Source organism: Haemaphysalis longicornis, unplaced genomic scaffold (assembly GCF_048455015.1).
Source record: "Haemaphysalis longicornis isolate Haplotype H1 unplaced genomic scaffold, Haemaphysalis longicornis Haplotype H1 scaffold_1, whole genome shotgun sequence".
Classification (NCBI taxonomy): Eukaryota; Metazoa; Arthropoda; class Arachnida; order Ixodida; family Ixodidae; genus Haemaphysalis; species Haemaphysalis longicornis.
In genome coordinates this window covers 96,117,829-96,134,399 of record NW_027526203.1, presented here as the reverse complement: position 1 = coordinate 96,134,399, position 16,571 = coordinate 96,117,829, and the positions used below count along the sequence as shown (strand labels likewise).

At 46.6% G+C, this 16,571-nt stretch overlaps 1 protein-coding gene across 1 annotated transcript; it reads right to left on the bottom strand.

Moving 5' to 3' along the window:
- Positions 1-5,930: 5,930 nt before the first annotated feature.
- LOC144165010 (uncharacterized) lies at positions 5,931-16,346 on the bottom strand. Its single transcript, XM_077695184.1, has 2 exons — positions 16,189-16,346; positions 5,931-6,806 (listed from the first exon to the last, which is right to left on the bottom strand). Exons 1-2 carry the CDS (start codon positions 16,204-16,206, stop codon positions 6,144-6,146), a joined length of 681 nt encoding a protein of 226 aa, XP_077551310.1. The 5' UTR covers positions 16,207-16,346; the 3' UTR covers positions 5,931-6,143.
- Between the last annotated feature and the right edge of the window lie 225 nt (positions 16,347-16,571).

Sequence of the window (16,571 nt, the reverse complement as noted above, 5' to 3'; positions counted from 1 at the left end):
GCCACAAAGAAAATCCTTCATGTATATGTGATTCCACTTGTTCAACGCTTTTCGAGTTTATCTCATCGACATAAGCTAAAAGCCAAATAAAATATGTTCGTTTTCTTTGTTTTTAGTGGAGCGCAAAATAAACAATATTCGGGTGGCTGTTGCAGCCAAGCGGTAGTAATAATCCAGAAGGCGTTATACGAGGCCAATGGAAAAAAAAATCAAAACAAAAGTTAAGGTGTCAAATATGTTAGCATTACTCGGCACAGTTTGATTCTTCATAAAACTGATTGGCGAAAACGAGAGTACGTGTTTTATGGGGATTTATAACTTAACCGGAGAAGTGCCTCAGTAGCTAAGGGATTGCACTTCCCACACTCGATTACCGGCAGAAGTGGCTGTTTCACTGAGAGGTGGCACGCAAAAGCGCCCCTGTGCGGAGGATTTGGCGCACGTTAAGAGATTCACACGGGGTACAAACTTCAAAGCAATCCATATCCCTTCCCGTACAATGCACCCATGTGTGGTTCGAGCGCGCCAAATTTGAATGTAAGCATGGCAGCGGGTGGTTCAGAACTTAACAGAAATGTTTCACGAATTGATAAGATACGACTGGCTAGATTTACGAACACGCTGTGAAAAAATTACTGTTTGGCGTTGCGACTCATCGCTAAAATATATCTTCCATGGCAGGGTATTTTTTCCCCGCACAAGTTTTTTTCCCACAGCAGACATAAAAAGACGTCCCCCCTTCCTTCATACCTTTTTGAGTGTTTGAAAAATAACACTTTTTGGCGGGTATGTGATTTGGCAACTTAATTATTTCTTTTATTCGTTCATTTCGTCCTTAAAATAGCTTATCATGACCAAGTCGATTGGGAACCCACTTTGGGGCACGTAAAAGAAAGTGCTCAGTTTGCTTTTAATTACTTCGTGGTTGCTCTGATCGTGTAAGCGAATAGGTGTTTTCCAAGCTTTAAGTATGGTGGCACAAAATCAAATAGGTACATTCGTGATATATTGAAATGCGAACAACGGTTTTCAGTAGATGCTGCGCATCCTGGTGACGATCCGCGTATGCGCACTGGGTACAAGTGAGGAACACATATGAAATATTTTTTTCTGTAGAAACGCTTGAGGGTTATTTGAAATCTTCTACCCAGTAAACATTAAAAAAGGGGCAGCATCTCCACTCCGTGGATGATGGTGAGGGTGTGGAGTACGGGGACTCGAAATGACATCCAAGTTGCGCCCCGAGTGACATCCGATTTGCGCCCCTACCGTCATTCGATTTGAGCCGTGAGTTGCACCTTGATTATTCCCTAAATGAAACTGCTACTCACGGGTCAAATCGAATTTCGCTTGATGGTGGTGTGCGCACGGATGGACGCGGACGGACATTGGGAGCTCCTAAGGTACTCCGCACCGTTAAAGACGAAGGAGTAAGTCGTTTGACCCGTTTGACTCACGGTCGTAGCCCAATGGGTAAGACGACTGACACTAACTCTGTCTAGTCTATCAGACACAGACTCGAATCCTGCCGGTGCCTGTGTGATTTTTTCAGATTGTAAATGCTATGCGCACGGACGTGGACGGTCATTGTGTGGACCTAAGGTACTCCGCACCTAAAAATGTTTCCTATTCCCTGTGTAGGTTTAGTGGCTCCCTGTCAACTGCGGCATTGCGAGCATTGTTGCTTAGGGCACAGCCGCAAGGGGTGGCAAAGCTCTCGCAAAGCTCTTGGACAATACAAATCAGCTGCCTTTCACAAAAGCATACTGCAGCGACTTTGGGCTGATGAGGCGATGGAGATTGCAAGGGCAAGCCTGATAATACTATCCTGAGTTTTATTTAGCGCTGTGTGCCATCAACATTAGTGGCCGATAAGGGCTCACAGCAAGACTTGGCGATGGAAAGAAATGTGCCTTACCTCACTTGCGCTTGGATTCGGCTACAGTCGATTAAAATACATGCATATGCCTCTGTCGGCAGCCGATATGAGGGCGTCGTATCTCATTGTCAATCCGGGGTTTAAGCAGCAAATCGTGACACTAGAAGGGCTGCCTTTTTTTCCCCCATCGCCTTGCGGACGCGGGTTCGATCACGGCCGCTGCGGCCGCTCTTCTGGTGGAGGCGAAAAGCGGAGAATCCCGCGTGTCGAGATTTCAGCGCACCTCCAAGATCCCCCAAGGTGGTCAAAATTAACCTGGAGCCTCCCACTACGGCGCGCTTCATAGCCCGGGAGTAGCTTCGGAGCGTTAAACCCTACAACCAACCAACCAATCGTATCTCTCTCTTCTTTCCCAGGTTAATATCACAGTGAATGTGGCTTTCGAAATTCTGCCGCATCGTAAATATAGGCGCGCACTAATCGAAGCACGAATGACATATTTCTGCCGAGACTGCTGTCGAGAAAGGTTTCTTGTTTTTTTAAGAAGCAGATGGAGTAGAGGTCGATTGAGACCAAAGCTGAGACCGAAGCTGAGGTTCACTCTGAGACCCACCCGCCTGTCCTGTATATCGCACGCTGCGAAAGAGTTAAATCCTGTTTCCAACCGGGAACAGAAGTTCAATGATCGGCAGCTAACCGAGTTCGGTTGGCTGCTAATGTTAGAAGAGGAGCCAAGTTTGGCTCAGCTTCTAACATTAGGGTTTTCAAACCGGAGGAGCTCCGACAAAGTGAATACTTTACTCGGGAATCCGGGAAGCAGAACGTGACCAGCATACTGAGAAAGTTTAAAAATAAACTAGAGAACGCTTTTTCGAAAGAATGGTGTAGAACAGTGGGGCGCGTTTGTTTTGTGAATCAGAGGCGTAACTTCAGAAGTGCCAGGTTCAATTCAGTGGGAACGTGCGTAGTAACATGTGTACGTCACCCTTGATTGAAATCATTACCCGCAGTAAAATGACAATAAAAATTAACCCTAACCTGAGATCATACAAGCTCCCAAAATAGCCACCTGTTATGTAGCAAGACCGTCAGCAAGGATTCTATGACGTTGTCCGGGTGCGTGGAGGGCGATATGAATAAAATCTGGAAGATAATGCAAAGTCCTCCGGCGCCTTTAGCGTGACATCGTGACATGACATCGTGTTTCCCACCTTTGCATTTTTTTACAGCGAAGCTGTATACAGCTAGCCTCCGGCGGGGGTCGATGTTCGTCCCTCTGCGCGTGGCGTCGTCACAAAGACAGCCGTTCTGCCTTTGACCAGTGCTTAAGGCGGTCAACCCGTACGCACTGCCACCTCTTTTTGCGCGCTAGGGTTGGACATTTCTGCGTCTGGGACAGCTATCAGGTGACTTCAATATGCTCTATATGCTCTCCAAAAAGCAGGCAAGATGCTTCATCTGATCCGCCGTATCTCGCAGATGTCTGGAGGTTCCTGCTACAAGATGGCCCGTCCCTTGGTGAGGTCAGTACTTCAGCCTTGACTGGTTTACCAGGCGCAGTTCCAGCAAACAATCCAGACGGAGTGGGCCCGATTGGAGGCGATTAACAGAGCCGCAATGCGCACCATAACCTGCCTCCCTAGAATGACCTCGATACATTGTCTCAAGGTCAGCTGGTTGAACAACGTCACTCAGCCCGTAAGCACAAACTCACTTTCGTTGCAGAGGAAGCGGCCTTGGGTAGTTACATGGGTTGCTCCGTACCCACTTCACCAGATCACCCTGCAACCCGGCCGGCATGGCTGTACCCCAGGTTACCGACAACCGACCACTGACTGGACTGCATATTCGATCGATCGGAAATACAGAAGCTAGTTGTGCGGGCGTAGCACTATTGGCGGCTTAGACATATGCTACCTGGTGTCACAGGCCTTCGTGGAGCCTGTGGCCCAGGAAGCCCTTTTATCTGCCGTTATGCGGCGTCCTCTCCACCCAGACGTCTCTCAAACTTGCGTCTACAAAGCAATCGGCACCCTGCTATCTATGCTGGTGTAACTTACAACCATCCGGGGTGGCATACAGACACTGATATCGGCCCTACAGCGCGGCAGTGGGTTCCATTCTGCATCTTTATACGGACTCCACGGCGGAAATACAGGATTTACGCCGAGTAGCCAACAATTCCACTATTTCAAACGACATCCACCGCCTAGTAGACACGTATTGTTGCGGTCTACGGCGGCGATGGATTCGAAGGAGTACGCTCCCTCTCACATTCCAGCGGGTAGGGCTTATCACCTTACCTCCATTCCTCTGCCGCTGCCATTGCTGAGATGAGGCCCACTAGAACGGAAGGACTATCTGCGTCGCGCCACACGAGTGTTCATACCACCATGTGGAACAGACCTCCCCAGTAGACTTGCTTGGTGGGAACAGGCTTTACTGCGAAGACTTCGCGTTGGAGTGGTCTTTCACCTGCTGTGAACCGGGCGTGGCCACAACGCTACCATGACCCCTGCCCCAGAAGTACAGCTCCCGCCGAACAAGCTGATGCGGTTCATGTATTACGGAGGTGTCCTTCACTAGAGTCAGCGAGACATCGACACCTTTGAGGCACAGACCTCCATCCTGAAAGACCCCGGACCTCCAGCGGTGGCTCTGGGGACCCCACCACAGCTCCCTTCTTGCCCTCCTCCGAGAGACCGATGCCTCGATGTACCTGTGAATATGTTATGTTCATTCCAACGGGCATATTTTATCCCAAATAAAAAATGGCACGAAAAAATATTTGTCGCCAGTTTCTCATGAATGTTGGGTAGCTCTCAATCTGATGTAGTTATCTTAAAAAAACTATTGAAATTGGCCCCTAATAAAATTGTATTATTGCGAAAAGTTTAACTTACTCGTCATGACGAGTTAATTCACAGTGAAGCTGGAAACGCTACAGAATTCCCAATACGCAACCCACTGCGGGTGAATGTTTTTGTCCTGGTTGTAACGTATAGAAGGTACAAGTTTTCACAATTAATTTCACTTGGAGTCAGCGTATGCGGTGTCGTCCTTCCTGTATTTGCACTTGTATTTGTGGAAAAACACCTAGGTCGGCCAGACGGGCAGATGCCTTAATGATAGGCTGAGGGAACATAAAAACCTCGTAGGAAAGACGGCTGTTTCGGGCCACCTAGCTGCGCACTGCAAAGATTGCGCCTGCGTGCCGCTGTTCGGGGACTGCTCAGTCATTGCTAGAGTGAAGGACAGACATACACGAGAGGTTATCGAGGCCCTCGAGATTGAACGTCTTCATGAAAACTGCGGCAGCAGGCCATCTGTTGCACTCTCACAAAAAGAAAAACAGTATCTGGGGCAACGAGCGTAGAAGGCGGGGTGCGAGATAAGTGGTGGTCATATTTTTTGGGCCTTGTTATTGGACGTGTCTTGGTTTATATGTCTTTCATGGCGAAATAAAAAATCAGTTGTAGTTCACGGCTTGTCCTGTCTTCTCTTCATTGTGTGTCGTCGTGTTTGTGCGCTGTTAACCCTTTATGTATTTGCATCCTTCGTGTGGCGACAACTTAGTAAAATGGCACGCACACTAGCACAAATTTGAGACTGAATAATTATTTGGATTCGGAACACTCGTCACGCTTGAGTACAGTTGGATTGTGCTCAGGTGCTTGGCGCAGCCTACATTTATAACGAAAGTACCTGTGAGGTGCACGAGGGGAAGGCGGATAGTATAGTTTGAGCGGAGAAGCAGCGTCCCTCCAGGTGTCGACAATATTGCTACGGTACGTGCATAGCCTATGTACCACATTGGGACATAGGCTATGTCCCATTGGGACATGTACCACATTGGAACGTCACCGTAACAATATTGTAATCTTAGTGTCACTTTATTTCTTCCAGTCCGCCATTGCCATTCACGACAGTTGTAGGAGGAAGATATACCCTGCTAGTTATGCAAATCTGGCTAAATTCATAGGCGCCCTCAGTAGCTTTGAATGTCTGTGTGAAACAAGGCAGCGTACGCAACTTATATGTAGACACTGACGACAGGCGGCAGAAAATTCCTTAGGTGATGGGTAGTTTAATGCAAGCAGCGATGCGTGAACAAAGTAGATGTGAACACTGGTTACAATAAGCGCGCGAAAACACGTCATACACAAAGAGTAGTTCGACAACGTGAAAACAGCAACATACAAATCATTTCACTTCGATACACTGAGAGATTTATATCTTAGCGTGGCATACGGGAGACATTTAATCACCATTTGTAATAAGACTTCCTGTAGCCACCACTCCTTCCGCCGTATCCGCCACCATAACCGCTATCATATGAGCTTACAACTTTATTCCCACCACTACTGTAACCGCGACCACCATACCCGTAGCTTTTATAGCCATCCCCACCATATCCCCCCCTTCCGTAGCCACCACTTCCATATCCGCCGCTTCCGTAGCTGCTGCTTCCGTAGCTGCGGCTTGCGTAGCCGTCACTTCCGTAGCCACTACTTCTGTAGCCTCCAGCAGCGTATCTTCCACTGCCGTAACCAGCGCTGCTCGTGTATACCTTGCCACCACCGTAGCCACCGCCACCGTAGCCTCCTCCGCCGTATCCATCGTATCCACTGCCGTACGACTTGTAGGTCCTTCCGGATCCGTATCCACCACCGCCATAACTGCCTACTCCCCGTCCGTAGCTGCTGGAGCTGCTGTAGCCACTACGCCCGCCATAGCCACCACTATAGGTGGAAGTGTAGCCGCCTCCGTAGTCTGAGCGTCCGTATCCAGCGCGGACATCACCGCTGTAGTATCTGGGGCTCACATATCCACCGCCATATCCGCCGCCACCATATCCTCGGCGGCGCACGACGTATCCCGAGAAGGCTTCGCCGATGCAGACGGCAATAACGAGCCAAGACAGTGCCTGCGATAAATGGAAAGAAAGGAAAAACAATGTGAGAGCGGATAATCAGCGGGATCGGCACCGTTGTACCGTTGCGCCATTGTACCAACAGCGGTCAGTTAATGCTAAGAGGAGCGGCATGCACTCCTTTGGAATGAGTCGTTCCTATTGTCCACCTGAACCTTGAAACGAAACACGAATGCATGCGCGTACAGCTGTCGCGTTCATTGAAAAGTCGATCTGATGTTCCAGCCGAAAAGATGAGGCAGACTAAGGGCTTGATGAAAAAAGTGCGCAAACGAAACGGGGAGCGGCGAGGACCGTCTGTCGTTTCTCTCGTGCGTGCGCACGCACACGCAAGTACCACACGCACGCACGAGCTATATGCGGGTAATATGTGGGCACAGCTGGTGACTTTTTATACATTAGAGTAAATGCTCATTATTTGAATTCTAAATGTAGGGATATAAAAAAAATCGAATTGCGTGAAATTTGAATAGTCGAAGCTGTACAAAACTGCCTTTACGGGAAATAGTATGTATGAAGATCTAGATAAAGCTGTTAAAGATAATAGTAATAATGACTTTATTTCCATCCATTTGATGAGGGGGGACTGGGAAGAAAAGCTGAAAAAACCAGCTTGACAGGCTCCCCGGCAAATGCGCAGGTGCAGAAAATCAGGGCAGGCAGAACAGCTTGAAACAAACCATTTTGGGGCACAAAAATTAAATGCAATGCAAATAAGTACTCTTAATACATTTACCCATACACACACAAAGAAACGTAAGACATAGAAAAGAAGCTGCGTAATTTCGTTATTCAGCGGCGGAAGTGTCAGTTGTGCCCGTTAGAATATCTGGTGCCTTTTACTTGGCTGTCCAGAGCAGTTTCAACTTTAGAGCAGTTCCTGGGCAGTGAAAAACTGCTCCCGCCACAGAAACGGTGCGGGAAAACAAAATACGGAGCTCCTCTCTAGCAGTACTGAACAGTGTAGAGTGAGAAATAAAAGAGGCCTATCGTCTGTGGAGCATCCGTCACAAGTCGTGGCGTAGTGTCGGAATGGCCGCCTCTGATGTGTGCGCAGGACATCACGCATCGCCTTTGTTATTTCCGGTCGCATTTGTGCCACCCGCCTTCAGCCAAAGTGAGCCCGCTCGGAACGGGAGTTTTTCAACCGACACTACCCCAGAGCTCGAACGTATTTGCTGGCGCACTTGCGTACTGCGCCCGATTATAGAAAGGTCGTGGGATCTCGAATCGCCTTCATCATAAATCAGCAGCGCAGACGGGTCGCACTAGCATTTCATCGTCATCATTGTTTACACTGTCCACATTTCCCACGGCGAGGTTTTCACATGCTGCAGGTTGCTATAACACATCGGCATATCAGTGATCGCGCCGCATTTATGTTCGCGTTATGGTTTACATGCAAAATTACTAGCCTAGCGCGCTATGGCAACTGCTAGTCGGCCTCGCTGTTGCCTCTGCGACTTGAATCGCAGGCAACACTGACATTCATCGCCGGTGCGGAGCATGACGCCGCAGGTCTGGTTCCCCTTGCGAAAATTATTTCCGTCGCTAATGTGGTACCTGCATAGGATCGTGCTGTTCTATGGCTCCGTGGGTGAATTGGCGCCTCCATAATTTAAGTGGCCCTGTGAGTGGTTACGGGCAGTTTGAATTACCCGTCGGGAAATTAATCCTCATTTAAATAACAAGCTTTCGAACACATCGACGCATTCGCAGGCATGACCCAAGCCGGACGGAGAATATGAATTATCCAAAGCTAATAAATAATGAAGCGGAGCTTTCAGTTAGAAGCAGTGTGGTTGATGAGGGTGCTCGCTCCTGTTAATAAACGAAGTAAGTAGTTAAAACCATCCCGTGTTTTATTCATCCATAATAAAAAAAAATTACGGGATATGCTTACAACTTTCTAAAAATGGGAAGGAGGATGCGTATACAGTTGGAGATTTTGTTAATCGGCTCCTAAACATTCTGTTGAACCGTGTGGTTTGCAATACTGCTCGCACTTCAGCGGTATTGCAGCACCGTCTATGGAAGTGGGCGATTAAAGGGATAACCAAACGGTCGTCTGTGAGACGGTAGCAGCCCTGGTCAGCAGGTTATCTTTAGTTTTAAGGCCCTGCTCTGCATACGTCATTGTCAGCGTCATGAACACACACGATTTAGCGGGAGAATAGAAATTTTGGCTCAAAATGTTTAATTTATCAGCGAATAAAGCATAGTTTGCGGCCTGACAAGCGCTGAGGGCACTATAAAACACTAAATCTTTCGAAGAAAACAAACTTCTACTTTGTGTGCATGGCCCCTCTAATTCAAAAACCCAAGAACCAAGGAAGGCCAGAAGCAAATCAATGCATGCAAGCCAGCCATGTATATGAAATGAATATTGATTAACAAGGGTAATTAATAATTGATTAAAGATTTATAGCAGCTGTTAAAGGGTGAGATTAAGAGGCATTAACCTGAATTAGGATGGAATAATATTTCATTAGCGATTGATAGGGATGATTAGTAAGGCGGGATTAAAGTGGACATAGGTAAATAAGGTCGGAATAAATTGGGTTAAGTTAAAAGAATCATTAAAACGTAGTGGATTACAATAGATTGAGGTAAGAATTAAGGTGGTTGAGGTAAGAATTAGGTGGGGCTAAGGGTAGTAAGATTAATTACGGTTGATTAAGGTAGAATATGGTGGATTAGGATGTATTTGGTGGATTGAGGTGGGATTAAGTAGATTACGGTGCCACTAAGGTGGATTAAGATGAATTAAGACGTAATAGGGTGGAATAGGATTGATTAAGATGGATTAATGTGTATTAACATAGATTAGAGACTGTAAAATAGCGTGGCTGCTGTGACGAGGTATGGACGTGTATATAAAAGATACCCATCGCATAGGGGCGCCAGCTTTTCGTCTCGAGGAATTTTGTCTCGAGGAATTTTGGAATGCTCGTTTCCTTGTTGGAACATTAATTGTTCAGTTAGACTCGAGTTGTACAATTGTACCCCAATATAAACATGAGCTCGAAGCTCATCGTCTGAAGAATTTATGGAGCGTATAGCCATGCCATTACACACGTGAAACGCGCTTGCTCTTATAAATTTCAGTATGTTAAAGGAATATTGCCACATTTCCAGTTCCTGCCGCCTGCATCGATTTAACGTGCAGTCAGCATTATGTCGGCTCATTATTCACTTGATCCACCAATCACTTGATCATAACTTTTGGCACATGATAAGGCCTGCTTTTGAAGCGTGTGGCTTGGAATACGTACTTATAAATGTAATTTCTTCGTTACAAAAGCATTATTCTATGACGGATAAAATTTTAGTGTAGTACGAAACGCTCAGTGTTTTCAATGAAGAAAAGTTGTAAGATATTTTCTTGGCGCCTTAAAGTAACGGGTAATTTGCTGGTAAACTGGTCGCACACTACATGCAAAAAAGCTTACTACAAGAGCGCTAATCAAGAAATACTCAGTTTAGCTGCTAGGACTGCTGAAAACGATCAAATTCTTTACAGGTGGCTAGATTCAGGTTTTTTATAGCCGAATTTTCAGGAGTAAAGGAACTGCAGGCTGCAGAGTTTAGTGGGAGGAGCCATCGCGCTGGCGGCAAGCACAATCTGACCTCGCTTTCGCTTGTTCGAGTTCCCGTGACGGAAGTCAAAATTAACTTTTTTGGGCGACAGCCTTACATGGGCCGTCTGCGCAAATATGGTGTCATCACCAGAGTGACTGCTATGGTTCCAGAAATCATGCTGACCGTATGTCAACGCACACAGCCACAATGATCATCCATTATAGGGCAAACCAAATGCGCCGACCAAACTTCCAAATTGGCGGCGGCGCGTCGTGGTACTGCGAACGCTGGTATCCTGTGGCCTGACGTCACCGTGGGGTATGGGATGTCTTGCGACGTCAGGAATAACATTAGGTTTTAAGGTATAGTGAACAAATGTAGCGCAGCACAAACACAAGAGACGCATAGAATACACACGGACGAGCGCTGTATTCTATCCGTCTCTTCTGTTTCTGCTGCGCTGCATTTGTTCACTATAAATTACCAACTAGCCCAGTCTACAGTTTTAAGGTATAACCTCGTATACCGGTACGAACGGCTTGTACAATGAGTGTGACGCTGCTTGCCACGACGTTCGGCTCAGCGTAATGTTACCCAACATTAGTCTGGATGTGGGCCTAACAACCTACCCACTCATGCAGATATGCCTGTGAAGTCTACAGCTGCCGTGAGAAGCTCGTGACCGTTGTCCCAATTTCCATTTGGCTGCGACGTCCACAAACCCACCAAAAATTCTCACAAACCCACATGGGTTTGGTCAATGACGATTACAGCTGCCGACAGAAGTTCAAGACCGACTCATCTTCATTTGGCTCCGACGCCAATATATATAACCACAATTCCAAATACCAACTTAAGGTATTGAAAAGTAAGGGCAGATGTAAATATTAGTGAAAAAGGTAACCAATTAAAATACCATTTTTTCACTGTAAGAAGTAAGTGATTACAATTGAAATCGCGGCCTAAAAAGTAATCAAAATTGCTCCAAACTTATCGGTTGCCTCCCGCGTTACTTTTCCTGCAACGTTTTATTACGGTACCACTAATGTGCACACGTCTAACGTGGCATAAAATTGGTAATTGGAGTCGCAAAAAACGGGACCTGCACATAGGTACCTCACATTTCCGTCGAAGGTTATTTTTGGGATCCACTCTACCGTGTCATATTTCGAAGCGCAGCCCTGCTTTTGTGAGAAGTAAAAACAGCACTTCCGAAAATGTCTATGTGAAGAACGCTGCTTCTCCAAAATACTGACGAGGGGCTGGATGAGGTCATTATTTGTACCCGCATGGAGTCACCGGTCTACCCCAAAAAGTTACTCAGGAAACAAAGCATAGTGAAATGCAGTATTAATCCTCGAGGTTCCATGGGTAGTGGTTTCGAAGAAAAAAAAAAACGCTTGCCCCGGAGCTGAGGGTCTCCAGCAGATCTAACCCCTCTCTTTCCCCAGCAAAAAGAGTCGAGAGGTACGGTAACGAGTAATTTTGTAATCGACTACAGGAAAAAGTAATTGAGCAACAGGGATTGTTACTCGCGAAACGGAGAATAATTGAAGAAATAAATATTACTGAAAACTGCAATCGATTTCAATTCATCGATTAGTTGTAACATGTTACGTACAAGTCTCAGTAAGGCCAATAACACACGTAAGGAGTCTTCGGTGTCTCTCTGAATTTTCTCCATTTTTTGTCCGCGATTTTACATTGGGAAGGTTATTGCTGTGTTGGGTATTGGCGTTACAATAGTTTCAGAATGATTCACGACACATGGTGTGCTACCACTCCAGTTGTTCGAAGGGCGGCCTCCACAATAGTTGTGAGGTTATACGACACACCAAATCGGCCACACCTCATTTGACTTTGGACTCTATTTGTCCGTAGTCGCCATCACCCTATTTAACTATAGGTGCCGGAACGCTAGTATATCTGAACATATTTGTCGTGTCCACGACGATCCCGCTACTGCAAAGTTTTGCACCCACTCTGCCTTCAAAAACTACAAATTGAAGTACCAGTCTGACCGATTTTACCGGACTCACCCTACACTATCTAAACTAGATGTGAATTGTAAATTGTGCATATTTATTAACCCTAATTAACTCAGTTGTGTTCACTTATACAGGGTGAACCGCCCATCGTGCATCAATATTTAAAAGAAAAGTGCAAAGGCGTTACTCGAATAAACCCTAGTGCATAATGTGCAATGGAATAGCAATGGAGTAGCGGCCAGAATTTTTTTCGTTAATGACATTTACTTAATTATTTATAATCAATTTTCGAACTCGAGCAGTACTGTCCTAATCATTATAGTGTCAAAAAGGCACTTGTAGGTACCCACAAGAGGAATCATACTGCGGTATTTTCAGCGACGAACTAATTGCACGCATTCCTTTATTCTGACTGATAAAGACACTCCGTGAGGTACAAAAAATACCACGTGACGTCGCCCCCGCCCGCATCATAAAGCCGTGCCCTCGAACTGCTCGAACAGGCTGCCTCTCAGTTAGCCAAAATGAAATCAAGAAAATAAAGAAACACGAAATCGCGGCCGAGTTTTCCCTTATCTGCCACACGCGCCTAGCGAAACTTGCTCCTGCTGCTTCTTCCATGCATGCCATTATCAAGGTGATGAGCCGTCTCTTGGAACGTGTGACAGGCAAAGCATTTTCTTTCAATAAGCTTATTTGAGGGCGCTGCTTTATAATGCATGCGGAGCGCCGTCACGTGGTATTTTTTATATTTCGCGGTGTGTGTTTATCTCCCGGAAGAAATGAGTGCGGAATTAGTTCGTCGATGAAAATACCGCAGTTAGATGCCCCTCGTGAGTGCCTAATTGACACTTTCATGATTAGGACAGTACTTCTCGAGTTAGATAATTAGTAATAATTAGTTAATTTAATCTCGCTGACAAAAACTACTAACCACTACTACACTGTTCTGGAAACAATATGCTCTAGGTTTTCTTCATTGCTCTTTTTTAAAACTCTTCGTGCATGATAGCTGGGGCACCCAAGGCTGTAGCAGCGCCCATTGTGAGGTTTGGGACCTCTCCTTTCGCCCCTCTGCAATTTCTTCTTTCCGCCGGGACTTGTGGCCTCTTGTTTTAATCAAGCGCTTCGCCCACCCCCGAGACACCTACTAAGAAACAACTGCCGCTGCCAAGATAGCGGAGGAAAGAAATGCGCATATTCTTCTCATGTGGGGGAGGAAGAAAACAGCCGCGTACGCATTGCGGGCGCCATAACACTCGGCAATGCTTCATCGCGCTCTAAAGCCCGCACACATGTATACAAAGGAGGAGTTCTTAAATTAACATGACACCGTACGCTTTAACTTTTCTATTCGGGTGCCCAGAACTACTTTCTGGATGGCCCACTTCACCACGTCAACAGAGAGCAAACATCTATATCGAACATGTGCTGTGCCTAATTCAAGGAATCCGGGCCGCTGACGAATGGCCCTGCTTTAAGCGCTCTTTCATATTCCTCTCGCAGAAGTCCTAATTTCATGTAGTTAGTTTGTCTATCGCCAGAAAGAATAGGTACGGTTAGGTATTTCGCATGCTTCCTGGGCACACAAGGGCATTGTAAACTTGATGGCTGGTGCACCGGTAAAAAGACGGCAGCATTATATGACGCTTGGTGGTTATGTACTTTGAGAATGAGAACTGACTGAATAAAAGTTGAAGATAGGGGCGCAAACTAGAGTTAAAGCTCTTGGTTGAACGTGCAGGGGAAGGACCTGGAGCAAAAGGGTACTCCAAAGGTTAGTTTTTGAGTATGTCGACCAAGTAGGCTATTTTACGGGGTGAAACTATAGAACCCAGGGGCTGTATTTCGTCTCAGCAACAAGTTCAGTGCCCACAGCGAGGAATGGAATTCGTAATCTCATTCAACTTTATATAAAGCCGTTGCGGCCTTGGCCTATATACTAGCTAATATACCATTCGAAAGTAACCAACTAATTACCCAGAACAAAAAAATAGCCCTAGTCTTCAGATCACACGGCTTCAGGGGGTTGAAATATTTTGGATCCCTCCTTTACAGACTCCCTGAAGTATGCTACGTAACGCAAAAATCTCCAAATTTGATCCAGGAAAATATGCGTCGTGAACATCAGTTCATAGAACACGCATAGCCCGAAAACAGCAACAATAGGGGAGAATTCGTTCTAGAGGTACACAGATCGTTAGAGGAGTTGTGAACGTCACCGGTATACTTTTTAGAGAAGCATTTCTCATTCATAATTACATACGTGGTGGAGATACAACGTGGTTTAACAAATACGCAAGAAGGAAGAAACCGACAGGACGAGCGCTGCCTGCGTAAGGGCAGCGCTAGCACTGCTTGTTTCCTCCTTCTTTTGCATTTGTGAAGCTCTGCTGTTTCGAAGAACTGCGAGTTGGGCTTGTTGGTATACAACGGGACGCTTCGTCCCGTTGTCTTTCTTGTCCAAGTTTTGTTTTTGCGCTGTTTCCCATTCTGCTGTTTCGCCACAATGCTGGATTACCAACTCACCTGAGGGTCCATCCTTCTCCGTAATTTATGTTCGAAGCGCAGCTGCTTGCGTTTACTTTTTGTGCTGCGGATGCACATTAACTACGCTGTCGTTGTTTAACGCGGATACGCCGACTTTGGCTGAGACTCGTCTGCATAAGTTACAGGCTGCGTTTACATGGCTGCGACACATCGCAGCGAGCTGTCGAATCTTCTGCTGTGACTTGGCGGCGACCCCGAAGCGCAGCTCGTCGTTTACATAACGTCGACGCGCGACAAACTGGCTTCGCTGTCCCAGCCATGTAAACGGGTGCATAAACTTTACGTTTAAGGTAACAACATGCCACCTGATGATGCGCTTTATGAAGCTCCACTCGGCCAACGGGCCTGATTCACAAGGCGGTGTTGCAAGGACAGAGTGTCAACTGCCGGAGCCTTGCCTGACGTCAGTCATTTTCATGGCATCTATGACTGGCCCGCATTGCCCCAGACGAAGCAGGCCAAAGGGCTCAACTGGTGTTTTGGACAAACTGCTTTGTGGCAGCTTTTCCCGCCATTAAATGCTACATCTTCTCATACAAAAATTTCCGGTAAGCTTTGCTAAATAATTAACGGGTTACGAACGTCCCCACTATCGCTTTCTTGCTGTTCGGAAGTAGCTGTAAAGTTTTCGTGAACTGGTTGTTAGTATGCAACGCAATGTTGCCCCGATAGAATCAAAGAGAATAGTGCGGGACAAATTAGCGCTGGAACTTGTACACAGGATTAAGAACATACGCACCGCATGGTACGTTTTTGAAGGTACGTGGTTTTGTCGCGTGATATTTTACAATAGATTAGAAAATGAGGCCATTAAAGAACACTCTTTTGTGTAACATTGTCTACTGACGCTCAGTCGGATTGAAAGTCTCTCGAACTGTCCTTCTGATGGTCGAATGCACGTCCCACAATGTTCTTGGTCTGTACACGCTTTCTTTATATCAGCCCTTCAAACTACTGTTATTGTTTTCAAACTTCTCGCTCCGGAAGTAGCGTAGCCAACCGAACTTTACTGTTATAGTGAAGTTCGGTTGGCCGGAACTTCTCTTCTTGTGCTCATTTTTCAACTCCGTGCGCTTCGAAATAACTGGTAGAATTTTCCGGTAAGAATGAGGTCGACGCAGCAAAGAAGACATTTAAACGATTCCCTGAAGTCTACCCGACTTGATTTCAAATTTACCATGTTTTGGACACTATCACCCTGTATGCGTCCCTCAAACTCGGCGAGCTGGACAACCCCGCCCCAGAGCCTCTCTTACCTGGCAGCGCATGTTCATCTTCCTTCTTCGGCGCTTTGCACGTCCCTTCCAAGTGACAACAAGCTCGCTGTGTGTTTGGCTCGCGCTTCTTATGCTCCTTGCGTGTCCTTCCCAGGTGTGCTTGCCCCCGTGCCAGAAGCATTGGTTACTATGCAGAGATATCGGCTCGCGCCGATCGCCTCCCAGTTCGCCAGCGCTGGCACGCAACCTTCCCGCCAACGCGTCCAGCGCCGTACACCCGAGCGAAGTTAGGTGCAGTGTTACCGAGTTGCCGGGGTACGAACATGCGCCAGTTGCCTGTTGAGACAATAACTAAAGCACCAAAGTGAAAGCGATTATGCAACTCGAGATCGCCCGCAACCAATGTTGCCTCTAAACCACTT